This window comes from Canis lupus, chromosome 14 (assembly GCF_048164855.1).
Source record: "Canis lupus baileyi chromosome 14, mCanLup2.hap1, whole genome shotgun sequence".
In the NCBI taxonomy this organism is placed as follows: Eukaryota; Metazoa; Chordata; class Mammalia; order Carnivora; family Canidae; genus Canis; species Canis lupus.
Window position 1 is genome coordinate 39,324,195 of NC_132851.1, and position 25,491 is coordinate 39,349,685.

Below are 25,491 nucleotides of genomic sequence, written 5' to 3' on the forward strand. Positions count from 1 at the left end.
TTCTCCTCTGACATATGGGCTATTGTAAAACGTATTTGAGAATTTCCAAACACATGGGTGTCTCTACTTAATTTTTACTTGATTTTAGGCTTGATTCAACTTTATTCAGAAAGTGTATTTTTTAAATGACTTCAACCATGTGGTGTTTATTAAAATGAGCTTTTTAGCTCAGGTTGTAGCCAATTTTGGCACATCTTCCCGGGGTGCGTGGAGAGAGTGTTGCCTCCCGCGCTCAGCCCATCAGCCCGAAGGAGTGGCAGCGGCGCCGCAGACGTCTTCTCTGTCCTCGCTGGCTTACTGGGCGCTTGGTTCTGACGAGTACTGACAGAGGCGCGCCAACGTCCCCACTATGATTGTAGGTTTATTATCAGTTTCTCTTCATAGTTTTCCTTGATGTACTCCGGAGCCGTTACCAGATGCCGCCAGCGTGTAAGAGCCCTGCTGCCTCGGCGGACTACTCCCGTATCGCTCTGGAATGGTTCCCTTTAGCTCCAGCGAGGCTGTTTGCCTTAAAGCTTACCTGCTGCCAGCAGTTGGGCATAGCTTTGTATTTCCTGTTGCTGCCTGACAAAGAAGCACACGCTTAGCCACCTAAGGCAGCACCGTCCTGTGGGCTCCAGCTGCCATCTGGACACTCGCTGGGGCCGCAGCCTCATCCGGAGGCTCGAGTGGGAGGCACACAGTGCAGGTCTCTGGCACTGTCTGCGGGTTTGTCTCCTGTGGTGCAGGCCTGAGTCCCGGCTCTCGGTGGCGGCTGGCCACGGCGCTCTTCAATTCCACAGATGGCCACGGTTCCCCAGCACGGCCACGGCTTCTCTAAGGCCAGTCTGCTGAGAGGAAACCCTGTGGAGTACGACGTCATCATGAGTACCACGTTGCCCTCGCCAGGCCATATCAGCTAGGAGCAAGCCACAGACGTCACCGTGCTCGAGGGGGGCTCACACGGGGTGGACCTGCCCCGGAGTGCTCAAGCCCAGCATGACTCTCGCTACCCTGACATTGCCCGGCCCTGAGCACTCTTAACCACTCTACCTACCTTCCTCCCATGGACGTGCTGTTTTAACGCTCATGTATTTGTGACGTTAGTGTTTGGTGCGTATTCACTCACAGGTGTGCTCTCCCTATTGAACCACAGCCCCGCCTGCACCTGCACACCCAGCTGGGCTGCTCTCTTCTGCCGGCATCGCCCTGCCCTCTGTTAGTCTCCCCAGTGAGACCAGCTGCCGAGGGGGCCCAAAGATGTGTTTATTTTGCCTTAAATTTAAAATATATATATATATTTATTTGAGAGAGCGAGCATCCGTGGGGGAGGGGGCTGAGGGAGAGGAAGAAGCAGACTCCCTGCTGAGCAGAGCGCCCAGTGTAGGGCTCGATCCCAGGACCCTGAGATTCTGACCTGAGCCGAAGGCAGATGCTTAACTGACTGAGTCACCCAGGTCCCCTTATTCATTTATTTATTTTTACCGCTTCAAAGGTAATATATCTTTTTTCCTTTAACTAATTTATTTAAGATTGATTTATTCACTTTAGAGAGAGAGCGAGCGGAAGGATGGGCAGGGCGAGAGGGAGAATCCATAGCGGACTCCACGCCCAATGTGGAACCTGAGGGAGGCGCCATCCCGTCACGGCCCTGAGGTCACGGCCCTGAGGTCACGGCCTGAGCCAAAACCAAGACTCGGATGCTCAACCGACGAGCTGCCTGGGCGTCCCTTCCTTCCACTAATCTGCAGGCTCCCCCCCTGTCTAGTTTTGAGCTGTGTTACCATGGGGTGCTTTGCGGAGTGTGCGTTGCCCCGCTTGTTTTCCACTAACCTGCTTGAATTTATAACGCATGTCAATGCTGTGACTGGATGTCTGTCAGCCTTGAAAAGTTTTCTTTGAATGTTGCTCCCTCGTCCCCGTCCTCCACGTTGGCGACTTGAGACCCTGTGATCAGACCTTTCCTTCCGTCCCTGCACCTTTGCTCCGACCATGTCCCTTCCCTTCGCGTGGCGCTCCAGGTTACCGGTCCGTGTGCAGCTGCGTCTGCTACGCTGCTAAGAGCTCTCCCATCCATCTCTCAACTTCAGGTTTTGTTTTCACAGTCTCAAACTTCCATTTGGTTCTTTATTGTTTCCAGTTCCTGCCCAGACTTTTTTTTTTTTTTGAGATTCATTCATTCATGAGAGACAGAGAGGGAGGCAGAGACCCAGGAGAGGGAGAAGCAGGCTCCCTGCGGGGAGCCCGACATGGGATTCGATCCCGGGACCCCAGGATCACAACCTGAGCCAAAGGCAGCGCTAAACCGCTGAGCCCCCCAGGGATCCCCGCCCAGACTTTTTGATCTGTCTCTTAATGCCCGGCACACACCCATTGAGCTCAGCGTCCAGGAGCAGCTTGACAGCTCTGTCTGGGTCTCCTTCTGCTGTTTATCGTTTTTTTAGTCACTCTGTGCTTCTTCATTTCCCTGATTATCTTTTGAGTGCCGTGCATTCTACATTAAGAACTTTGGAGGGGCACCTGGGCGGCTCCGTCGGTTGAGCATCCGAGTCTTGGTTTCCGCTCACGATCTCGGGGTTGTGGGATCGAGGCCACATCGGGCTCCGTGCTGGGTGCGGCGTGTGCTTGGGATTCTCCGTTCCTGCCACTTGTGCACACACACACTCTCCTGTCTCCTGTCTCCTGGAGGTGTGCTAAAGTTCGGGACAATGTTTTTGTCCTGCGAGGGATTTACGGCGGCCGGGGGCAGCCCCAGACCGCCTTGGTCCTGCCAAGGCTGAGTAAGTGCAGGGGGCCTTAGCGATGGAGCCCTTCAGGTTCCCCGCCGGGGCCGCCGGATAACGCACAGGGCCCTCGTTTAAACTTGAATTCCGGATAAACAACGAACCCTTTGGCTCACGTACATCTCCAAAATTGTGTTTTGTATTTTTATCAGCTAAGTCTGGCAAGTGCAAGCCCGAAGCCGTGCTGCGCTCGCTGGGTCTCACGCTCGGTGTCTCCCCCGGGCGCTGTGACCTGCCAAACGCCTCGGCCGGCCCGGGAGCAGCCGCCCCTTGGGTGCTGATGTCCCTTGGGTGCTGCCACTGAAGCCCACCCCTGGCGAGGACCGCTCGCCCGCACCCCTGGCGCATCCTGACGGCTTGCACCTGCCCCCGCCGAGGGGGGGTCGCGGCTTGACTCCTCTTGAACTGTTGTTTCCTGTCGGGTCATGTGGACCCCGGGTCGCCCGAGGTGACTTACTGCGGCCGCGAGCCGCGAAGGCGTCAGGAGAGCACGGCCGCTGCCCTTCCCTGGCCGCGCGGGCGCCGAGGAGCTTGGCTGATGTGCTCACTGCGCTTCAAGCACCCCCTTGGGATGTGAGTGATGCTGGTCGTTTTGCTTCCTAGTGTATTTTTGTGACTCCTTAAGATGTATTTCAGGAACTTTTTCTGAACTTCATCTGAACTTCATCTCTAAACCGTTGCTAGTGTGCACCATCCAGAGGCCCTGCTTCTGCGGGGTCCCCGCCTCACCATCCCCACCTCCCACATGCGGCCTCCTTGATGCCTCCGGAGGGGCCAGGCCCTGGGCCAGCCCCATCCTGCTGTCCCCGCTCGGCATGGTCACCGCTGTGATGCAGAAGAGCCACAGAAGCTCATCGGGGCAGTTAGTTACTTTGGGGAGCCTGGTGGGGTGTGACTGCCACCGTTGCCCTGTTTCAGAGAAGGGGACACGGAGGCCCAGAGAGGGGACCCACCCAACTCTAGTGGGCAGAGGGCCCGTGGGCCGGTGCAGGTGGGGACCCCAGCTCAGCCGTCTGCTCAGACCTTCCACTGTGGCCACGTGGGGATGCGGTCCCCGGCACCTCGAGATGCCTCCTCTGAGCCCCAGGGGCCTCTGCCGGGCCACCCCCTCTGTATGTGGGAGCCAGGGCGCAGTCGGCGGGGCGGCTCCCATAGGGGTGCACGGGGACCTCTCTGCCCCAGGCCATTTCCCCAGGTTCCCTGCTGGCTCCTCCAGGTGGTCTCCAGTGGCTTCTGGGGGTTCTCATGCCCCCCCCAGTTGTCTGCACTGTGGCCTCTTTTGTAGATTTTAAATATCTTGTTTTTAAGTGCTGTCTACACCCCAGTGGGGCTTGCATTGCAGCCCTGAGGTCGGGAGGCTCGGTGTCCGGCCTTTGTGGATTTTAGAACCTTTCTGGGCCTGGGCCGGTGGGACGGGGTGACGGATCGGGCCCCCCTGGACTGCGTGGATGGCAGCTTGGGGGGGACCAGGACTCCTGAGCCCCCTCCCCCCCAGGGCCAGCTGCTGAGATCCGGGTGGCCGAGAGGCTGTGTCCGCAGGCCTTCATGGCCCTGGTGCGGAGGGAGCAGGAGGCAGGAGGAGCGGCAGCGGCCCGGCTGCAGGAGGAGGCCCTCGACAGTGACTCCAGGCGGTCCTGTGGGAGGTGGGGGGGGCGGGGGACTGGGGTAGGGGTTGGGGTCAGGGGGTGGGTGGGGGGCGGGGTAGGGTAGGGTAGGGGGGCGGGGGCCGGGGTGGGCGGGGGTGCGTGTTGTGGAGAGCCAGGACCTCAGCGGGAACACGGTGCTGTCGGAGGTGGCAGCCGGCAGCCAGGCCCACGCCATCCAGCTGCTGGCCAAGCAGGGCGCCAGCCCCAACAGCAAGGTGGACGCCGGGCCGGGGTCGGGGCTGGGGGCGCCCGCCCGCCGCCCCCTGCGCCCCCCAGTCTTGTTCAGGAGCCCCTCGCGCAGGGCGCCTTCGGCCGGACCCCACTGTACCGAGCAGCCTTCGGGGGGCACCTGGAGGCCGTGGAGGTGCTGAAGCTTGGAGCCGACCCCTGGGTGTGTGCAGATGACGGTAGCACCCCGGAGCAGGTGTGTGGGGGGCAGCCAGGAGCACCCCTCCCCGGCAGCGGCGGGATGGGGGCTCAGCCCAGGGTGCTCGCCTGCAGGGCCCCAGGGACAGCACTTGGGGGTGTGGAGCGGGGAGCAGAGGGGGAAAGGGATATGCAGGCCCTGCTTGGTCTCGGCAGGGAGGCCCAGAGGAGCCTTGGGCGTCTCAGTTTTGGGGGTGCTGCACCACAATGGGCAAGGCTTTGGGACCCCAAGGGCAAGCGGGGAGAGCCACATTTCTGCCCGCTGGTGCCCTTCTTATCTACAATGAGCAGAGGCTCAGAGCTCCTCACGGGCGTGCTCACGGGCGTGCTCGGTCCCTAGGTGGCCTCCCTGGATGCCGTGGTCAGTGTGCTGTAGTCATGGGACCTGGGCCTCACCGACGCCATGCTCCGGAGCATGGAGGCCGAGCAGCAGCAGGAGGCAGAGGCCAAGCGGTGCGGCTGGGGGATGGCAGAGGGGAGGCCAGGGGGAGGGCCAGGAGCGCCTCTGACCGGCCCCCCCACCCCAGCTTGAACCTCAAGGTGCAACAGCTAGCTAAGGCACAGCAGCAGCGACAGACCCAGGTGAGCGCCCCAGGTGTGTGTGGGGGGCAGGGGAGTAGGGGCGGGGGGCGGCTGGCGGCCGGGCAGGGAGGCCCGCTGACTGCTGACAAGGGGCCGCTCAGCTGCAGCAGGCCTACTGTGAGCTCAACCGGAGGATCACGGAGCAGGACGAGTGTGAAGGGCGGTGTGCCAGCCAGGCTGAGCTCACCCTGCAGGTGGGTGAGCTTCTGGGGTCGTGCCCCGCCCCGCACCTGCCCCCACCGTAGGTGTCACCTTCCAGCAGCGGCCTCCCAGGGTGGCACTGGAGGGGGCGAAGCCCCGCTGTGAGCAGAGTGTGGGCTCCCCCGCAGGCCATCAAGGACGCAGAGGCCCAGGTGGACAAGCTATGGCTGGAGGCCCAGAGAGCTGAGGAGACGCTGGCCATGGCCAGGCTGGAGCTGCGGGAGCAGACCCAGGAGGGTGGACAGGTCTGGCGGGCGGGGGTCCCGGGCCCAGGGAGGGGGACCAGGCATCGGGTCCTCCCACTGGCTTCTCCCCTTATGACTCCACAGAAGAGGAGGAGATGCCCGGGCTGAAATGCCAGGTCTCTGAGCTGCATGACATTCTGATGAAGGACGTGGGTGACCGCATCCACGCTGATGGCCGGTCAGTGGCCTGGGCTGGGTGGGACATGAGCTGAGGGCTGGGTGTGACAGTGACCTGGTGGCCGCTCCTAGGTGGCCCCTTGTCATCGACCCTTCGGGCCAGGCAGCCGTCTTCCTGCGCTACCAGGACACCAACTACGTGGACGTGGTGAACCCCGCCCACCTGCAGCCCGAGAGGATCTGGCTGGCGCTGCTGGGGGCGCTCAGGTGAGGCCGCGGGAGGGGGACCCCCGCTGATCGGCCTGCCCAGCAGGTACAGGAAGCCGCTGGTGTTCGACCTGCACGAGCTGGACCTGTTCCCCGTGCTGCGGCAGCAGCTGGAGGCCACGCAGCCGGGCCTGGTGCAGGAGCTGTGAAGCCGGGGGCTCCTGGAGCGGGAGCGCTACCTGTTGCTGCTGCGGCCCGCGGACGAGCCCGAGTACAGCCCCACGCAGTTCTGGGCGGCGCGCCTGGGGGCACTTCCGCGTCTTCTTCATCACCAAGGCCCGATGGCCGCCTGCTGAGCAGCTGCAGGTGCTGCTCCCTGTGAGGATGCTGCTCCCCGGGGGGGTGGTCCTCTAGCGCCGGGCCCCAATAAAGCTTGGGCCGCGGGACTGCGGGCCCCGGACGGCTCGTGTCCTGCTGCGTGCACGCGCCCACGCGGGGAGCGGGGTGAGGCAGGGGCCCCAGCCGGAGGACCCTGGTTTGCGGGTAGTGGGCGGCCCGTCCCATCTGGGCCGAATCCGAGCCAAGCACGGGGTTGGGCTGTGGAGTTCAGGGCCTCCCTGTGGCTCCCAGCCTGGCGTGGGGCAGGGGGTCGGAGGCTGGAGGTGTGAGACAGATGAACGGACGAGAGGTAAAACGTAGTCAATTTTATTCCTTTTAAACCACAAAATAGAGTCTTTGGTTGTACAAACATCACTAGTTACAGTCTTGCCAATGGGTGCCAGCTGGGGAGGGGGCAGTTAGTCAGAGGCCAGAACTCCTGAGGGATCTCTTTAAAATGCTAACACCCAGGTTAAAAGACTCAGGGCAAGGGTGGTGTGCAGCTGGCAGGGCCCCTACCCCAAGTCCAGGGGAGGTTCTGGAGCCTCTAGGAGGGCACGGGGCCCAGGCCACGGCGTCCTGGCCGCACTGGGCGGCGGCTGCTGCACAGTGTCACCTCCTCGGGGCCCACGGTGCCCGGTGACGGCCTGCCCAGAAGCACCATGGCCACCTCTCCGTCCTCCTCCTGCAGGCCTGGTGGGCAGAGGCAGGGGGCTGAGCGAGCTGATGGGGGGCCAGGCACCCTGGCTGTCCCTGGGCCTAGCCTGCCACTCACCAGGGCTGGGAGACGGTTCCAGGGACCTCAGCTCCTCAGCAAAATCTGGGGACTGTGAAGGGGAGAAGGATTAGGTCAGGATGGCACCCCAGGCCTGCCGGCAGCCGCCCCCAACAGCCTGGGGTCCCCGCTGAGCCCCGCACGCACAGAACAGGATGAAGACAGGCAGAGGGAGGGGGACAGGCCTGGGGGCGGGCACAGGGCCGCAGGAGGAGCGCGTGGCTGTCCTGCCGATGGGCCTGGTACCTGCAGCTCACAGACAGGTCTGGAAGAAGGAAGGGCTGCAAACACCCTGTAGTCAAACTTCCTCCCAGACAAGGCCTTGAAAGGACAGCGTGAAGGAGAAAGGCAGAGAGCGTGAAGAGGGGCAGAGGAGGGGGAGTCTGGGGAGGGGTGCAGGGCAGCCAATAGCTGCTGGCTCCTCACCAGGCGTCCAGGGGAGGTGCTGGTCTGGAGCCCGAGGTCTGGGGGGACAAAAAGTAGGCATTGGCAGAGGTCTGGGCTGTAGGGTGCCCCCCCCCCCCAGACTGGCCACAGACCTTCCACGGGGGTGGGTGAGGGGGTGGGTGCGGGCGATGGGGCCTCGGCCAGCCTCTCTAGGGGCCCCCGCCGGCTCCGGCCCTCCTGGGACTTGCTGAGGACCATCTGTGCGCGGAGGGCGTCCTGCTCCAGGGACTTCATCCTGTGGCAAATGGGAGGCAGGGCTGGGTGGCAGGCGCGCCGGGGGGCAGTGGGGGCGGGCAGGCCTCCTGCGGCCACCAGAGCCTCACCTGGCAGCCCTCCACAGGGCGCGCTTCTCGGCCTCCAGGGCTCGGCGCTCAGCAGGGGACAGAGCCCGGTCAGGCAAGGGCGTGGACAGCTCGGGGCTCTGCACGCGCAGCCGCTCCTGATGGCGCCGCTCCGCTTTGGCCGTGCGCACCGGGGCGCCACCTCCGAGAGGCTGGGGGGACGAGGGGCTGAGCCTGGGCCGGAAGACAAGGCAGGAGGACCAGGTGGGTGGGGGGCCGCTGGCATGGGGATCCCGGGGAGACGTTAAGTGCTGCCCCTCACCCTGCAGCAGGGCCGGCCCAGGGTGGCGGCTCCTCGGGCTCCTCGTCGTCGGGGGCCTCCCCGTCCAGGTCCAGGCTCAGCGCGCCGTCCTCTGCCTCCCGCATCAGCTGCGCCCTCTTCTGCTGCAACTTTCGGGCTGAGGTGGGGGTTGGGGGGGTGAGACCTGGACGCCCACCCGCCTGCCCCGCCCACCCCCGTGCACACCTACCTTCCTCCTCCTGCATCTTGCGCAGGTCATCAGCACCCACCAGTGACACGCGCTTGGGGGGGCCCTCGGCCTGGGGCATCCGCACCTCCAGCTCAAAGTATTTCTGCCGCTCACGGAAAGAAAGCTGCTCCGGGGAGGCCATGGGCCCAGGTGTGGGGGGCTGCGGGAAGTGGGTACTGAGACCTGGCCCCTCGGGGCACCCGCCCCCCAGCCACACGTGCCAGCAGGGGCCCCGCTGCGTACCTGAGCAGGGGTGTCCTGCAGCGGGTGAGGGCCGGGCACAGCAGCAAAGGTCCTGTAGGCTTGCTTCACGTTGGTGGGCAGCGTGTCCGGAGAGGGTGGGGACGGGGGCTAGGGAAGGGGATGCACCTGAGCCGGCGAGGACAGCTGTCCCGGCTGCAGCCTCCCCCAGCTGCCTAACTCCCATGCCCAGCACAGAGCGCTCAGAGGGCATCACCTCTACGTCTGGGCCCACCGAGCCCTGGCCAGGCCCACACGGGTTTTCTCAGGAAAGGGCAGGGTGGGGCCAGAAGGTCAGACTGGGATCCAGGTGAGGGGGTGGGGATGTGGGGAAAAGACCCACTGGAGCCACCTCGCCCGAGGGCACTGCCAGGGCTGACCCCCGCCCACCGCCCCCACGCATTAGACCTGGGAGCTTCAGCAGGCTCAGCTTGCCCACCCCCACAGCTATGTCTGCCCCGGGCATAGGGAGGGGCGGCTGGCGGGTGCTGTCCCAGGGCACCGCCTCTGTGGAGGAGGGGGCACCGTCCTGTACCCCTGCCTGGCGTGCACTCACCTGCTGGCAGCTCGGGGAGTGGGGACCCTCGGCCATCTTCCCTCCTGTGGTCCCAGGCGGCACCTGCAGGGGTCAGGCAGTGCCGGGGGAGGGTCAGGCAGGGCTGAGGCCCCACAAAGAGTTGCTGGGAATTGGGGGGGGGGCTGCCAGAAGCTATTCCTCGGTTCCCCAGCTGACCCCAGCCCAGGCCGAAACCACGGTGCAGCCAGCACGAGGGAGCCCCACCGAAGGCCACGGCCTGGAGGCCCCAGGCTCCCCGATGCAGGGCGGCAGTTGCTCCACGAGCACCCCCACTACCCTCCCTGTATATATGGAAGGGATGTGAGCAGGGGATGCCGGGCGCCCCCGCCCCCGGGCTCCCCCGCTCAGCTGTCCCTGCCTAAGGAACAAAGATCTGCACTAAAGCCCGTGGCAGTCCCCGCCCGCTCCCCCGGGCACAGCCTCCTGGCAGCCGCTATGGCTCTTGGAGAGGGGGTGAGACCCAGAGCTCCGTGCTGCCTGCCCCCGTGGCCGGTGTCGGGGTCCCTCCGGGCTGACCTCCTGCGCAGGTGAGTCAGGGGAGGGGGCTTCCTAGGAGGCCACCCGCGCCCTCCGCTGCCTCAGGGCTAGCTCCAGGAGGAGGCAGGGCCCCGGCGTGGGTGCCCCCAGCCAGTGCGCCCCTGTAGGCCCTACTGGGAAGCCCCGTCCCCCGGGTCTCCATGACCGGGCCAGAGGTGTGACCTGGACACGACACTGCCAGCGCCAGGTGTGGAGGCCAGAGGTGCCGAACCTGGCGGCAGAATCGGCAGCGCTGCGAGGGGCCTGCGGATGCAAGGCAGGGGACAGGGAAGTGGGCACCGGGGCTGGGCGTGCATGGAAGCCCCATGTGTAGGGCAGGGGCGCCCGGACACGCACCATGGCCTCCAGTCCCCACTGTGGGGTTGGTCCCGGCGGCTCCTTCTCCTGCGGGCAGAGGGGACACAGGTCAGGGACGGCCAGCCTCGGGCCCTCCGGCCTGGGGGCAGCCGCTATCGGCGCTCTGACCTTGCCACAGCCTTCAGGGCTCAGCTCCCGATCGATGGAGGAGACGCTCTCCAGACTGTTCCGACGGCCGACGCCTGCCGCGAAGGGGTTAGCGATGACGCCTGGGGACACCTGAGGAGACGAGAGGGGCACGCTAAGGTCAGGGCCACCACCCTCCCCGGTCCAAGGTCCCCTCCAGGGGCCAGCCAGAGCCCCAGCCGAAGACCTGGTGGTGAGCAAGCGGCTATGGCAGCCTTGCGGGGTGGGGGGGGGATCGTGACCGGCCCTGTGGACCACCTGGGCCACTGTCTGAGACACGGGGTAGCCACGAGTCATGGAAGCACGTTGTGGGCACCAGCGGCCATTTGGACACGTGACAGGAGGCCGGGGAGGTCAACTGTGGACGGTGAGCCCAGGAAGCAGAGGGGTGACCACACGGCAGGGGGCAGGCAGTGGACAGTGGGCAGTGGGTGTCCGCACAAGACCCCACTCGCACTCACAAGCCGCTTCTGGAACCTGCAGCACGAGCGCCCAGGATAGACTGAAATAAAGGACACGATGCCAGAGCAACACGGCAGCTGTGAGCACAGGGGAGCCCACTGTCTGCCGGGCAGCAGGGGTGGGGGGGCGAAAGCGGGAATGCAGGCAGATGGAGACACAGATGGCTGTCCCCCCAGGCCCACATGGGGCCCGTAGCTTGGCCCTGACCATCGGGAGGAACCAGAGCAGGCGCAGCCCCCACGCCGGCGGCCGGCAGAGAGCACGGGTGAGGGGAGGGCAGCAGCCCCACGGGGGCGAGGACAGAGGCGCCCCCGCAGGGACGCCGTCAGGATACACGGCGCCACTCATGACGCAGGTGGGCGCAGCGGGCAACACCTGAGAGATGCAGGCACAGCGGGAACACGCGGGACGGAGGCCCGACCAGCACACGGACTCTGACACGAGCAGATTTAAGGACATGCTGAGGCACCCACATTCCCGACTTCTGGAAGACGCTTGTCCAAAGGCCTCAGGTGGCCTGGAGAGGCGGGGCCTTCAGGCCAGGTGGGGAGGGGCAGGCAGAGGGAGGGGCAGGCAGAGGGAGGGGCAGGGACAGGGCTGGTGGAGGGACAGAGAGGGACAGCACGGGAGGAGGGGAGGAGGGAGGACGCAGGTAGAGGGATGGGCAGGAACAGGGAGGGATGGGGAGGGACAGAGCAGGGACAAGGGGGGGGAGGGACAGGGAGGGACGGGGCAGACGGAGAGATGCAGAGGCAACAGAGATGCAAGGCAGCCTCCGGGTTGAGGCCTGCCGTGAACTCCCTCCCCCAGGGCCGGGACTCCCAAACGGCCATGTGCGCTCCCATCCACGAGCCCAGCCACGGCAGGTCCGGAGGCCGTGAGCACACGGGGCGCAGACCTGGCTCGTGAACAGCACTCTCCATCCTCGGGGGAACGTGACGCAGGCCGGGAGGGCAGCAGGCGGCTCACAGATGAGCCATGTCAGGAGCCCGCCCGTCGGCCACGCTGCCCCTCGTGGAACGAGAGGCCGGTGAGGCCGCGGGGATAGCACGTGGGGAAGGGGGTGCTCCCGTGGCTCCCGTGGCGGCCCACGGCCAACAGGCGGGCGCAGGGGATGGATCTATAACATCCCCGTCGGGACCACCACGGGACCGACACCAAGAGCAGCCCCGGGTGCTGGGGGCGGCAGGTGGAAATGTGACGAGGAGCAGGGCGTCCAGACACCCTCACGTCCCCAAGTTACACCCCACGTTCCAAGGGGAAAGAGTCCCTTCAAGTGGGGAAGCCTGGGGACACGATGTGGAGGCTGCCAGTGACAGGATGCACAGCCATCCACGCCTGTCCGGAGGCTGAGGTGGGTGGGGAGACACACTGGGGTAACCTGGTCAGAAACACACCCACTCCAACCTGCCTCGAGAGGCCACGGGGCTCTGAACCAGGTCAGGTCAGGGAGGTGGGGCAGCCGGGCCCCCTGGACTGAGCCCTCAGCTACGAGGAACACCGTGGGGGCTGGGGAGGCACACAGGCTGCGGGGGCGGGATTCTGTGGCCTGTTCCTGCCACTTTTTTTCTAAACTTAGAATTATTTTATGGGGCAGCCCAGGTGGCTCAGCGGTTTAGCGCCACCTTCGGCCCAGGGCGTGATCCTGGAGACCCAGGATCGAGCCCCACGTCGGGCTCCCTGCATGGAGCTTGCTTCTCCCTCTGCCTGTGTCTCTCTCTCTGTGTGTCTCTCAGGAATAAATAAAATCTTTAAAGTTATTTTATGTATTTACTTACACTTTTTCTTTTTTTAGACTTATTCATGAGACACACAAAGAGAGAAACACAGGTATCACAACCATCCCTAAAAACACGGGAGGCCCGGGGTACACCTAGCTGGGAGCCTAACGACACAAACAACTACTTCTAGTGCCTTAAAAACACAGTATTTTGGGATGCCTGGTGGCTCAGTGGTTGAGAATCTACCTTAGGGTCAGGTTGTCTCCCGAGGTCCCGGGATCCAGTCCCATGTCGGGCTCCCTGCAGGGAGCCTGCTTCTCCCTCTGCCTGTGTCTCTGCCTCTCTCTGTGTCTCATGAATAAATAAAATCTCTTAAAAAGAAAATAAAATTTAGGACAGCTCGGGTGGTTCAGCGGTTTAGCACCGCCTTCGGCCCGGGGCCTGATCTTGGAGACCTGGGATCAAGTCCCACATTGGGCTCCCTGCATGGAGCCTGCTTCTCTCTCTGCCTGTCTCTGCCTCTCTCTCTGGGTCTCTCACGAATAAATAAAATCTTTAAAAAAAAATTAAAATAAAGTAAAATAAAAAAACAACAACAAACAGTCCCAGGACACTGGCCCAGCTAGAGGAGCCTGTGACTCTTGGTGGGTCTCGGGATCATGAGTTCAAGCCCCATGTTGGGCGAGGAACCGACACCAAAGACAACAGGACAAACTCACGGCTTTGGTCAGGCTCCAGTCCCCCTGGCCGCAGCCCACACCCCCACGCCCTCCCGCTCACCGACACGGACAGATGGAGGGAAGGGAGCCGCGCGTGCGGAAGGCGGCAGGGAGATGGGCGCAGGGGGCCGGAGGGGGCAGGTGAGTGTGGACCAGGCCGGGGACTCTCCGAGAAAGCCGCTGGAAGATGCCCGCTGACCGCTGAACGGGCTGGTGAGCCGGCCACCAGGGAGGGATGTGACCAGAGGGCAGGGCGCAGCAGCGCTGGCAGGCCGGTGGGCACGCCCTGGAAGCCCAGAAGCAGACGCCGCCCAGACGAGGCCCCTGAGGCAGAGGGAAGCCCTGCATCTGCCCAGGGCTCCACATCAGGTAGGGGCAGCGGCCCATGAGCTGCGCAGCACCCGCTGCAGAAGCGGGGCCTCCAGCTGCGTGGGGAGCGCGGCTACAGGGACGTGGCATCAAGGCCAGTTTCCAGAACCTGAGCGGGGTTCACAGGACACCTGTAGGCCCCCGATGCCCACAGGGCTGGAGGTGCGCGGGGGCGGTTTACAGAGAGCGGGGTGGGCAGGGTGAGGATCTGGGGCACGCCCAGCCCACGCCCTGCGGCTTCACGAACTGCAGCAAACGTCCAGCCCCTTTGAGTCAAAATGAGGCAAGGCCACTGGCTGCCGCTGTCACCCAGGCAGAGGTCCCGGGGCAGATCCAAGGGGCTGCTGCCGAGATCCAGACTAACAAGGAAGCCACAGCCATCCACCAATGGGCTCGGCGCACACACGCTCCTGCGCGGACAGAACTCTGAAATCCAAGGTGACCTCTACTCATCCCGCCCATCACAGAACCCCCAGATTAGCAAACACTCAAAAACCAGTCCGAAGTCTTCTAATGTAAGAAAAACAGGTAACGCGGCCAATTAGAGATGAAGGTGCAGCGGAAAGTGACCGTACCCAGGGCCCCATGCGGCGGCTGAGGACACCGGGCACAAGGGCGGCCCCACATGGCCGGGCCCGCGGGGACCTGGGCGCTCAGTCTCCACTGCCGACACAACACAGCCACTCCCCCCAGAAACACTCCCAGGAGGATCACACCGCCCTGCCTCTGAAAACTTTTATTAGTACGAAAAAGAAATGTAGGACAACGTAGGACGGGGAGAACTTTAAAATGGGGAGACTTTTCTACACAAAATCCTGAATCCAAAAGACACAGAATAAAAGACAAAACTTAATTCAAAAAAATTTAGAATTTTAAAACTGCCAAGAAACCCTTCTTCAAAAGCAAAATTGACCCAAAGGTTTATATCCCACAGAACAGGAGACTGATGTTCAGAACGTGCATCAGCACATCACTTACAGGGGGACGGATGAGGCTGAGCGCCCAGGCTGCAGCACACAGGGCCCCCCGCCCCGACCCCGGGCTGGCTGGCGTGCCATGGGGAGCCAGCACCCTGCACCAGGTGTGAGTGCCCCCCGGAACTCGGGGACACATCACCGTCAGATGTTCAGGCCTGTGCAGCCACTTTCCTCTGTTTGATAACAGCTTTAAAATCAGCAAACGTACAAATTAAAACACCTCAAAACTCTCACACACGGAAAAAAGTAAAAACACAGCCTCCTCCAGGACCACCTTCTCCACGCCTCCGCAGAAAGACACAGGGAGGGGCCGGCATGGGGCCCAGCCTGGCGCCCGGGTGCCCAGTGGGGCACGAGCCCAGGCTCCGTTCCCGTCCACCCCTCGCTGGCCGGAAGTGGCTGCCCCAGAGACCAGTGCTCGCAGGCCGACCTGAGTGACTGCCCCGTCCCTGTGTGGGTGAGAGCCCTCAGAGGCCTGGGTGGGCTGCAGGCAGGCATGACCCCGGCCCTCGCTCTGGGGGAGTGGGCAGGAGGACGGCAGGGGCCCCACGTGCCATACCCCCACCCCAGCTTCTGCTCTGAGGTTTAAAGTCCTGGGAACAAGTCATCTGCTGAGGAGCTGCCAGCAGAGGACGGCGCCCAGAGGCTGGGGTCCCCAGCCGGGTCTGCAGGTACAGCCCCAGGGGCCACCTGCGTGGCTTAGACCCCCCAAACCTGCAAGTGCTGCCTGCCTGGAAGCTCGCGGCTCTGTCTCCCCTCCCAGGGCCTGGTCGTTCCACACGCCCTTGTGCCCCGTCTTCCCTGGGCTGAACCTCTGCGCACCGGGAGCGGGTGCCTGGACCACGGCCTGGCACTAACCCCCCAACCCGCCCTCCACCTGCCGAAGGCTGAGCACTCCCTGAGGCATGCACGCGGAGAGATGTCCGCAGTCACTCGTCATGGCTGGGGGTGGAGGACCTAGGCGGCAGGCACTGACCTCAGCGGGAGCCACGGTGCTGGTGTCGAAGCCGTCACAGACGAGCACGGTGAGGGTGTCGCCCACGCTGCGCAGCAGCTGCACGGCCTCGCCGTGTGTCAGGCCGAGCAGGCTCTGTTGGTTCACCTCCAGCAGCCGCAGCCCCACCCGCAGCCGGCCATCGCGCCCGGCTGCTCCCGTGGGGCTCACCTGCAGAGACCCAGGCCTCAGACGTTGGGGGGCCTCTTCCCTGCCACCGAGGAATCCCATGGAGTGGGTCTGGCCAAGGAGGGGCCCTCACCTTGGAAATGAAGATGCCCTCGTCCGTGGGGTCACAGGGGTTCCCCGCATGGCCCTTGGCGCCCCCTCGAACACTGATGCCCAGCTTCTCCCCGGGGGCCTTCTGGATGCAGAGCTCCCGCATGCCCGGTGGTGGCGGGTCCCTCCTCACGAGCAAGACCAGCTCCAGGCAGGGCCGGAGCAGGGCGCTAACCGCCTCCTGGTGTGTGGCCTCCCGAATGTCCTGCCCGTTCACTGCCAGAATGCGGTCCCCAACTCGAAGGCCACTACGTGCGGCCAGGCCCCGTGGGAGCACCTGTCAGGGGAGGACAACGTTCAGCGGGCTGGAGGCCTTGCTGCCCCGCGGCTGGCCGGGCCCTCGTACACAGACACGCGTGTGGGGCCTGCACTACCTTGGAGATGAACACGCCAGGCTCCTGGATACCAAACGGGTGGCTGGAGTGGTCAGAGCCCCCGACGATGCTGAGCCCCAGTGGGCCCCCGGCTCTTGGGAGGCAGATCTCCTGGGGATGCCAAGGGACACGAGCTGGCTGAACAACCCCCCTGGAGCTGCCCGGGGAGCTTCTCCAGCACAGGGGGTGTACGGGCCCCAGCGGCTAGTCAGGTCCTCAGGGGCGAGGGGCCCTGGCAACTCAAGGCACGTGGACCACGTGGTGAGGCAGTGGGCCTGGAGGGCGAGAGCACCTGCTTTCCCGCCCGGAGGAACTAACATCCACACCAAAAACTTTGTGGGGAGACGTGGGGAGAGTCGGGCACAGGTAAGGGAGGCCTGGGTCTTACCTCCACCGGGTACGGCCCCTCCAAGGTGGCAGCCAGCAGGCTAGGAGCCAGCCTGAGCGGCCCAGACTCTCCAGGGCTGGCAGTGACCACGGTGCTGGGGGCTGTGACAGGGGGTGGGGGGGAGTGTGGCAGAGGGCTGGGGGGAAGGGGCCCCCCGGCCTCCCGCTCCAGCAGCAGGGCGATGGTGGGGGACGCGGCGGTCAGCAAGGAGACGGCGTGGTCGTGCCTGGCCTCAGTCATGTCCACCCCATTGATCTGCAAGAGTTGGGCCAGTCAGGGGGCCCTGTGGGGGAGCAGAGCAGACAGGGCAGTACACAGGCCCCGTGCCCCCCACTCACCGAGAGGACACGGTCGCCGACCTGCAGGGTGCCCGCCCGGTGGGCAGCGCCCCCCTCTGCGATGCGCGAGATGAAGATGCCCTGCAGCAGAAAGGAGGGCCGGAGGCACTGAGTCCCAGTCTCTGCCCGGCCCCCTCCCCGCCCGGCCCCCCCCACCCCTGCCTCACCCCATCGCCAGCCCGGTAAGGTGTGGAGCCTTTCCCGCCGGCGATGCTGAAGCCTAGGCCCTTCTCACTGCGCACAAGGCAGGCCACGTGCCGCTGGCGGAGGGGCCCAGCGGCCTCGGGCTGGAGCAGGGGCAGGCGCAGGCCGGCTCCCCGCCGTTCCCGCGGGCTATAGTCGTCCTCAGGCCGCAGCGGCGTGACAGTGACCGCGTTCTCGGGCTCCACCATGCGCTCCCGCCACAGCCGCATCTGCACGGTGGTGCCTGCGCCCCGCAGCGCCTCCACAGCTTGGTGGTGCTCCGCGCCGTGTAAGGCCACGCCGTTCACCTGCACAGCAGGAGTGGGACGCGTGTCAGGACGGGGCTGCGGCCTCACGAGGGCTCTGCGCACACTCCCGCTGCGGACCACTCCCCAACCTGTGTGACCCCGGGGGGAAGGATGCGAGCGGCTGATAGGGACACGGGGACACCCGGGCCCTGCGGTTCCCCCCGCCCGTCCCCAACCCAGGCAGCCCCAGACTCAAGATGCCTCCGGCGCCTGAGCTCACTGGGCGTCTGACCCTGCGCCTCACCCTGACCCCGGCTCCGTGAGGCTCCCTCCCTCCAGCTCAGCTCTCCCTACCCAGGGGGCCAGAGCAGCTCCTCCCAAAGCTATGATGGGACCTCAGCCCTGCCTGGGCGGACGCGCAGCTGGCTGGTGGCCCCCGTCCACTGCCCCTTCTGGGCCCCCGCAGGAAGGGCCAGCCGCCATCAGACTCGCCCCGGTGCGCCCGCCCGGTCAGCACACGCACGCAGCCTCTGTGGAAGCCCCTGCCCCGCTGCTAGAGGACTGACCGCCTCCCCAGCCGCTGCTCCCGGCACAGCCAGCGCCTGCACCCCTGGGCTCCTGCCCTGATGGCCAGGGCTGCGCGGACCCTGAGACGTGTCGCCGACTCACCTCGAGGAGCTTGTCGCCCACCCGGACCCCTGCCTGGGCTGCGGGGCCCTCCTCAGACACCCGTGAGATGAATATGCCCTAAGGAAGAAGCGGGAGCTGAACGGAGAACCAGAACACAGAGGCCCTGAGGGCCCGGCCTGGCTTGTCCCGGGGGCGAGCAGCTGGAAGGCACAGGCTGACCTCCCGGGATGACTTTCAGCCCCAAGCCCAGCGCAGGCCACTGAAGGGGGGAGCGCAGAGCGCCGAGGGCTGGCGCATGGCACACCGTGTCTAAGTAACCTGCCTGGGCCACCGTCAGGCAGGGCCACCGTCAGGCAGGGCGGTGGTGCCTGGGCCACCGTCAGACAGGGCGCCTTGGCAGGGGGCCCTGAGGGTGAGCAGGGGCGCAGAACAAAGTGCGCCAAGACGTCGGAAGGTGCGGCACAACTTCCCGCAGGACTACACAGGCCTCATGGGAAAATAGGGTGCCGGGAAAGGGGTCCCCGAGGCGGCATGGCTCCTCACCTCGTCATCCCCCTTGTAGGGCGTAGAGCCCTTGCCACCAGCGATGCTGATACCCAGGCCCCCCGTCTGCCGCACAATGGTGAGCGTCAGCTAGAAACAGAACAGATACTCGCTGTCTGGGGACTGCTGTGGGCCTGGCGGGGGCAGGGGGTCTGCGCAGGGACGGGCACCTGCCAGGGCAGAGCACAGCCTGGCTGGAGGCCCGCGCCCTGCCCCCTCCTGCACACCCGCCTCTGACACTGCTGCCTTCCCCGGGCCCCATGCCGGGGCTGTCGCCTGTGTTGGAGGCCGGCACGCCCCAACCCTAGGGGGTGCACAGAAGCTCTTAAGGGGCGGGGGTCTGCGCAGGCGTGCGGGGGGCCGGAGGAGCGAGCGCCCATAGCCCGGGAAAGCAAGGCCACAGCCCGGGACACAGAGCACAGAGCGAGTACAGACCTCTTCCTCCTCAATGCGTGCGGGCTCTATCAGCAGGTTATTGGCCTGGTCAAACGACACCCCCTGTTAGGACAGGACCAGCGAAGGCATGCAGGTGAGCCACCGCCCTGCCTTGCCACCACCTCACTCGGCCCCGCCAAGAGCAGAAGGGAGGCACAACCACACCAAGCTCCCGCAGCCCGAGCGCCAGCCCCTCCCTGGGCGTGGGGTCCTTTCTAGTCCAGGACTGTGGCCGCCACCACCGCCACCACCACCGCCACCATCACACAGGACGGGCTCAGCTGGTCCAGGGGACCCCACAGCAGGCTGAGGCCATGCCCGGCTGTCCCGGATTCCAGGCACCTAAGGCCCTCAGCAGCCACGGCATCACGCCCATGTGCAGGGCGAGACCTTGACGTCAGAAGCACAGGCATGCTGAGCGGGTGAGATGCCCCCGGGGAAACAGGCAGGACCCTGGGCGGGCCCGAGAGCCACCTGAGGGCTGGGGAGAGGATGTGGGTGAGGGTCCAGTAGGCCTGAAGCCCAGCTCTGAGGAGGACATGAAAAGAAACAAGAGTCTGGGCAGCTATGGCGGGGCCGCCTGACCCCGGGGATGGGGCCTCGGAGCACCCATCTGAAACCAGCCCAGGAGGGTGTGGAGAGCAGCAGCCCTTGGGGAGCGCCCTCCCCTGGCAGCCAGACTCGGGCCGCAGACTGACAAGCAGCAGCAGAGACGCTGCGGGGACAGGGCAGCCCGGGGTCGAGAGGGATTGTGAGCAGAGACCCACCTTGATGGAGGGCGCAGAGACCACGGCCTCCTCCTTGTCCTCCTCGGCCACTGCCACCTCCTCCTCCTCCTCGTCCTCCTCCTCGTCCTCCTCGTCCTCCTCCTCGGCTCGTGGAGCCCAGGGCGTGTGGGGGCCGTTGTGCCAGCCCCCAGCCCCTGCCGGGCCCTCACCGTCTGGCTGCGCCCCCTGCAGCAGAGCCACGACGGCCTCGGGCTGGGGCAGCTTGGAGATCTTGAAGTGCTTCTTGTAGTGCGGTGTGTCCTTGCGGATGAGACGTTGCCTCCCGCCAGGCAGGGGCCAGGGCGCCTCCAGCTGCCCCTCCTCGCTCTCGCCATCTTCCCCTGCTGGGGGCAGCAGCAGCGTGTCCTCTGCAAAGCGCACTGTGGGCTGTGTGAAGCCAGGCGTGAGATGGTGGCAGGTCACCCCCCCAGGGCCTCTGAGTAGCATGGCGTCGGACACGGCACTCAGGGCCGGGAAAGAGCCTGCAAGGGAACTTGTGGGAACGGACACGGGGGGCGGAGGCCTGGCCAAGCTCCAGCGGGGAGAGCCCACCGTGAGGCCCAGCCGCACACTGGCGGGTCCCACCTACACATCTGCTTGGCCTCCGGCGCCAGCCTTACCTCCTCGTACGTCTCCTCCTCCACAGCCTCCTCCTGGGCGTTGGGGGCGGCTTCCTGCTGGCTCAGCCCCTGGGTGTCTGCCAGTGACCCCTCAGGTTCACCTTGGGAGGCGGTGCCTGTGGACGGCTGCGAATCCTCACTCAGGCCGGACTCCGTGCTCAGTCTCTTGTCCTGGAGCGGGTGGGGCAGCGGGTCAGTCCATAGCACCCCTGGCGGGCTCAGTCCGGCACGGTGGGGGCCGTCCATCCCAGTCCGCAGGCAAGTCGTGCTGCCATCAGACCGAATGGATGACATGCAAAGATGCTTCTGGGGACCTCCCAGAGCTCTTCCCGAAAACAAGACAACAACGAGCCCCTGGAGAACACTGGCCTGAGAACAGCGAGGGGCCCTGATGGAGCACAGCTGTGTGAACAGCAGCTTCGCGGGGGGGGGGGGGGGGGGGGGCATTCTACATCCCCCAGGTGTCATGGGCACCCTGCTGCAACCCTAGGGATCCCAAAGCTTCCCTTTGCCCTTGATGCTAGAAGCTCAAGCGGCAGAACCAAGCTTGCTGGACTATGATCCCAGCTCCTAACACTGAAGCTGATGCTGCCCCTGCCGGTGGTGTGAAAACCTGTGGAGGACACCGACCCCGGGGCCTCATGCTCCAACCCCTATGCCACCTCTGGCAGCTCACCGTGCTCCTGCCCTGCATGTCTACAGCACACGCTCCCCTGCACCTGCCCCAGTAGCCTTCGCATGACATGACCCTGCTCCAAGGGAGGGCACAGCACACGTGGCCCTAGACCACCCACCAGGCTCATCCCCCACCACCCCAGCCACCCTGAGCCCTAGAGCCCCACACCCAGGATGACAAGACACCCAGAGCTCCCAAGAGGTGCAAGCCTGCCAGGCTGGTGTCCCTTGGGCACAGTGCAGGTTCCCACAGGCACCTCCTCGAGGGGCGAGGGCAGCCTGGACTCAGGCTTCCAGGAGTAGGCTTCACCACGACGCTCCTCGACACCCCTCTTCATCACCTTCAGCTCGCTGGGGTGAGGTGTGGCCCGGCGCTGCAGGCCCTGCAATGTGCACAAGGGCACGCGGTGGGGCAGGGTAGGGTCAGGTGAGGGCAGGGAGGAAGCAGCCCACCCAGGGAGCCCCTCGCCATACCCGCTTCTCGGCAGCAGCTCCCTCGGCATCATCGCTGCACATGGGGACCTCCAGAAACTGGATGACGCTGACGCGGCTGGGCGGGGCATCGCTCCAGCTCTCCGAAGGGCTGCTCTGCAGCCCTGATTCCTCTAAGGGAGACGCACATTAGCATTAGGAAGCCCCACTCATCTGAAACCATACCCCACCCCCACCCCAGTTCCCAGCTGCCAGTCGCCAGCAACCTACCAAGGCTGGGTGGGGGCTGCTGGGGCAGCAGGTAACAGGTGAGCACCTTCTCGCCGGTCTGAGCATCATCCTCCGTCTGGAACCGGAGCATCGGCTGTGCCTGGTTCTCAGCGAGCCATAGAGCCTTGAGGTTGAGGTGGGTGAGCGCAAACGGCAGACTCTGCAGCCTGGTGGCCAGTGGGCACGATCAGCTCAGTTGGGGGGGGGGGGGGACAGTGGGCACGGCCAGCTTGGTGGCGGGGGGGTGGACGGTGGGCACGGCCAGCTCGGTGGTGGAGGGGACAGTGGGCACGGCCAGCTCGGTGGGGGGGATGGTGGGCAGGGTCAGCTCGGTGGGGGCAGGGGATGGTGGGCACGGCCAGCCCGGTGGGGGCGGGGGATGGTGGGCACGGCCAGCCCAGTTCGGGGGGGGGGGGTGTGGGCACTCACCGGTTGCCGGCCACGTCCAGCACATGTAACTCAGCCGTGTGGGCGAGCTCGGCTGGCAGAGTGGCCAGGCGGTTGTCCCTCAAGGAGAGAACACTGAGGGCCGCACAGCCTCCAATCTCCGGTGGCAGCACCTCCAGGCGGTTCCGGTCTGCATTGAGGTTGGTCAGCTTGGTCAGCTTCCCCAAAGACCGAGGCAGAGCCTAGGCAGGAAAAGGACAGCCAAAGGTTGACAGAAAGCCACCAGAATTTGGAAGGAGAGGAGCACCCCTCAGGGCACCCCCAGCACCTGCTTCCCACCGGCAGCCTCCCATCCAGGCAGACGGCTGGGCCCGCGCCGCGGCACCCTATCCCTGCTCCCCCGGTCCTGCCAGGCTGGGCCGTACCGTCAGCAGGTTCTCAGTGAGGATCAGCTCTGAGAGATTCTCGCAGTCACCAATGGCCTCGGTCACCTCACACAGACGGTTCTGGTCCACCTTCAGGATGGACAGCTGCTTCAGCTGACCTGGTGTCGGGGAGAAGGGGTGACGGGCTGCAGGGGGTGGAGGGCCCGTGCAGCTCGCAGCTCGGAGCCCCGCCCCGGCCCAGGCAGCACCCTCCCCGCCGCCCTCCCCAGCCCCAGAGAGGACGGCTCTGCACGCCCTGGTGGCCTCCCTGCCCGGCCTTCCCCATGCCCCCAGCATCCTGCCCCCTTCTCGGGGCGTCTCTCGGAGCCCAGTCAAGGTCTTCCTCCCAGGACCCTCCTCTGGGCCAGGCCTCACGGCCAGCCACGCCCCTCCCAGTGCCCGGGTTGGCGCTGACCGATGCCGTCAGGAAGCCTCTGCAACAGATTCTGGGAAAGTAGCAGGTCAGTGAGCAACAGCAGGCCACCGAGCTCCGCGGGCAACTCCTCCAGCCGGTTCTCCGACACGTCCAGGCACACCAGGCGCCGCAGGTTCCCCAGCTCCTGCGGGTGGGTGCGGAGGGTCAGGGCACGGCCAGGCACGAGCCAGGGGCTGCCGCACCCTCACTCACCGGGGGCAGTGCCGACAACTGGTTCCGGTCCAGCCACAGTTCCCGGAGATTGGGCAGAGCCCCGAGGGTGTCGGGCTGCAAAAACAGACAGGGACAGGGCAACGGGGTCAGAGTAACAGCCCGGGGTTCGCCCGCCTTGCCTCACCCGCCACGGCCCCGCCCTCTCCGCACCAGTACTTCCAGCTCGTTGCCTCCCAGATCCAGCTGTTCCAGCTTGACCAGGAAGGACAGAGACCTACGGAATAAACAGCAGGTTGTGCTGTGGCCACGTGAGCCAAGGCCCCCCAGGACCGCGGCCGAGCCGGTGCCAGCAGGTGACCGAAGCCCACTCACGAGGGCAAGGACTTGAGCAGGTTCTCCCGGAGCTCCAGGGTCACCAGGTTGGCGAGGCTGAAAGAGAGATCAGGGCGGGGCATGATGGAAGCCGGGGCAGCGGGCAGAGGAGTGGGTCTGGGCCAGGCCCCCTGCCCTGGAGAGCACTCACTTGCCCACGTCCCCGGGCAGCGCCTGCAGGGACACATCATTCAGGGCCAGGTGAGCCAGGCTGCGCAGCTGAGTGAAGCCTTCGGGGAGCCTACAGCAGAAGCAGGGGACCTCAGGTGTCCAGGAGGGGGCTGTGCAGGCCCCGCGCCCGCTACTGCCCCCGCTGTGGCCACCACCCACCTAGACAGAGGGTTCCCACTGAAGTCCGCGATCTCCAGAGCCTTGCAGAACTTGATGCTCTCGGGGATCTCAGGGATGTCTGCAGTGGGACAGAGGTCACCTTGGAGTGACAGCCAGAGTCTCCGAGAACTCAAAGCCCTTCCCGCCACCCCGGGCTCCACCCCAACCCATGCTGGGCTCGCACCGTTCCGGGACACGTCCAGCTCCACCAGCTGCATAAAGTTGGCCACCTCAGGGGGCAAGCGCTGGATCTCGTTGTCGCTCAGACCCAGCTTGCGGAGGTTCAGCAGCCGGAAAAAAGGCTGTGGGCAGAGAGAGGGGTCAGGGGAGGACGGACTGTGGCGGGGGCCCCCTCCGGAGCAGACGCAGCTCCCACCGGCCTCTGCCTGGCTCAGGCCACAAAGGAACCCGGGGTCCTGCCCCGTAACCGCCCCCTGCAGCAAAAGAAGGAAAGATGGGTGCCCTCGTCTTGCTAACACTTCCAACTTCCTAACTTTCAGTACCTGGTCCCTTCACGTCACCTCGGACGCGTCCCTGCCACCCTCCCGCCACACGACAGACCCCAGGCCTGCGAGTCGAGCAGTAGCTGAGAAGTTCGCCTCCTGGTTGGGTAGCTGTGTGTGTTCCCCTGCAGACTCCACCCACCCGGGAAGAGCCCCGGGCCCCCAGCCACCCCGCCCAAGCCTGTGGCAAGAGTTTGATGCCTACGAAAAGACAGAAAAAAAAACAAAGGCTACGGGAGCAGCAGAGGGGGACCGCAGGTCCGGGCTGCCGTGCAGGCTCCCGGCGGCGAGGCCAGAGCCCGGCCCTCCATGCCCTCCACGCCCTCCAAGCCGGCCAGCCGCCACGCCCTTGGAGGCTCGCAGCCCCCAGGCACCGGCCACTCAGCACCCGGTGTCCAGAAAGGAAATCCTCCCATGACCGGCTTCCTCCAGCCTCTCCTCCGGAGCAGCCTCAGGGAGGCGAGCGGCGGGCAGGGCAGGCGGCGCGAGGGCCGGGCCCACCTGCAGGGCAGCGCCAACTCCCCCCCCCCCCCCCCGGGGCGGCCCCGCGCTCACCTTGGGCAGCTCGCGCAGCTGGTTGGCGTCGAGCAGCAGCTCCTCCAGGCTGCGGCTGTAGCGGTAGATCTCCTCGGGCACGGCCTGCAGCGAGCAGTGCCGCTTGTCCACCGACTCCACGTGCCGGTTGCAGCGCCACAGCGGGATGCACTTGAGCATGGTGCGGGCGGGCGGGCTCAGGCGCGGGCGCGGGCGGCGGGCTCGGCCGGGGGGCGGGGCTCGGTCCGCATGAGCCCGGCGGCGGGCGGGGGAGGGGCGGCGGCGGCGGCGGCGGCGGCGGCGGCGCTGGGCCCGGCCGCGCTCAGAGCGCTCGACCCAAGGCGGCCCGCGCTGGGGGGCGGGGTGCGGCCGGGGCCGGGGAGGGCGCGCGGCCGGCCGCGCTCAGACTCCGGGGAGGCGGCGGCGGCCCCGCATCCCGCCCAGCCCGCTCGCCCGCAGCTGTGCCGCAGCCAGGACGGCCGCCGCTGCCCGC

The 25,491-nt window shown here is 65.6% G+C and overlaps 2 protein-coding genes across 4 annotated transcripts; one reads left to right on the forward strand and one right to left on the reverse strand.

Annotated features, from left to right (window-relative positions):
- Positions 1-4,509: 4,509 nt before the first annotated feature.
- Positions 4,510-6,600, forward strand: IQANK1 (IQ motif and ankyrin repeat containing 1; the record flags this gene model as incomplete). Its single annotated transcript, XM_072773922.1, is given in 10 exon segments — positions 4,510-4,623; positions 4,710-4,832; positions 5,175-5,293; positions 5,359-5,416; positions 5,518-5,610; positions 5,746-5,854; positions 5,947-6,040; positions 6,112-6,246; positions 6,293-6,491; positions 6,493-6,600. Coding segments are annotated over 10 exon segments (1,152 nt in total), but the record flags the coding sequence as incomplete, so codon positions are not given.
- A 275-nt stretch (positions 6,601-6,875) lies between these two features.
- SCRIB (scribble planar cell polarity protein) lies at positions 6,876-25,275 on the reverse strand. 3 transcript variants are annotated; one of them, XM_072774819.1, is made up of 36 exons: positions 25,020-25,275; positions 24,146-24,263; positions 23,962-24,040; positions 23,783-23,872; positions 23,632-23,688; positions 23,470-23,533; positions 23,299-23,373; positions 23,086-23,230; positions 22,671-22,789; positions 22,288-22,487; positions 21,859-22,025; positions 21,631-21,761; positions 21,414-21,539; positions 20,482-20,652; positions 19,862-20,248; positions 19,095-19,157; positions 18,660-18,749; positions 18,156-18,233; positions 17,223-17,546; positions 17,056-17,136; positions 16,718-16,972; positions 16,330-16,440; positions 15,939-16,232; positions 15,659-15,847; positions 10,417-10,527; positions 10,288-10,335; positions 9,394-9,456; positions 8,841-8,948; positions 8,598-8,757; positions 8,390-8,525; positions 8,110-8,301; positions 7,879-8,021; positions 7,766-7,803; positions 7,586-7,660; positions 7,340-7,391; positions 6,876-7,257 (listed from the first exon to the last, which is right to left on the reverse strand). In XM_072774819.1, the coding sequence occupies exons 1-36, from the start codon at positions 25,176-25,178 to the stop codon at positions 7,112-7,114; spliced, it is 4,845 nt and encodes a 1,614-aa protein (XP_072630920.1). In that variant the 5' UTR covers positions 25,179-25,275; the 3' UTR covers positions 6,876-7,111. The 3 variants fall into 3 exon arrangements, with proteins under 3 accessions (XP_072630920.1, XP_072630922.1, XP_072630921.1); XM_072774821.1 differs by lacking the exon at positions 7,586-7,660; XM_072774820.1 differs by lacking the exon at positions 19,095-19,157 and having other exon boundaries at positions 25,020-25,231.
- Positions 25,276-25,491: the final 216 nt, after the last annotated feature.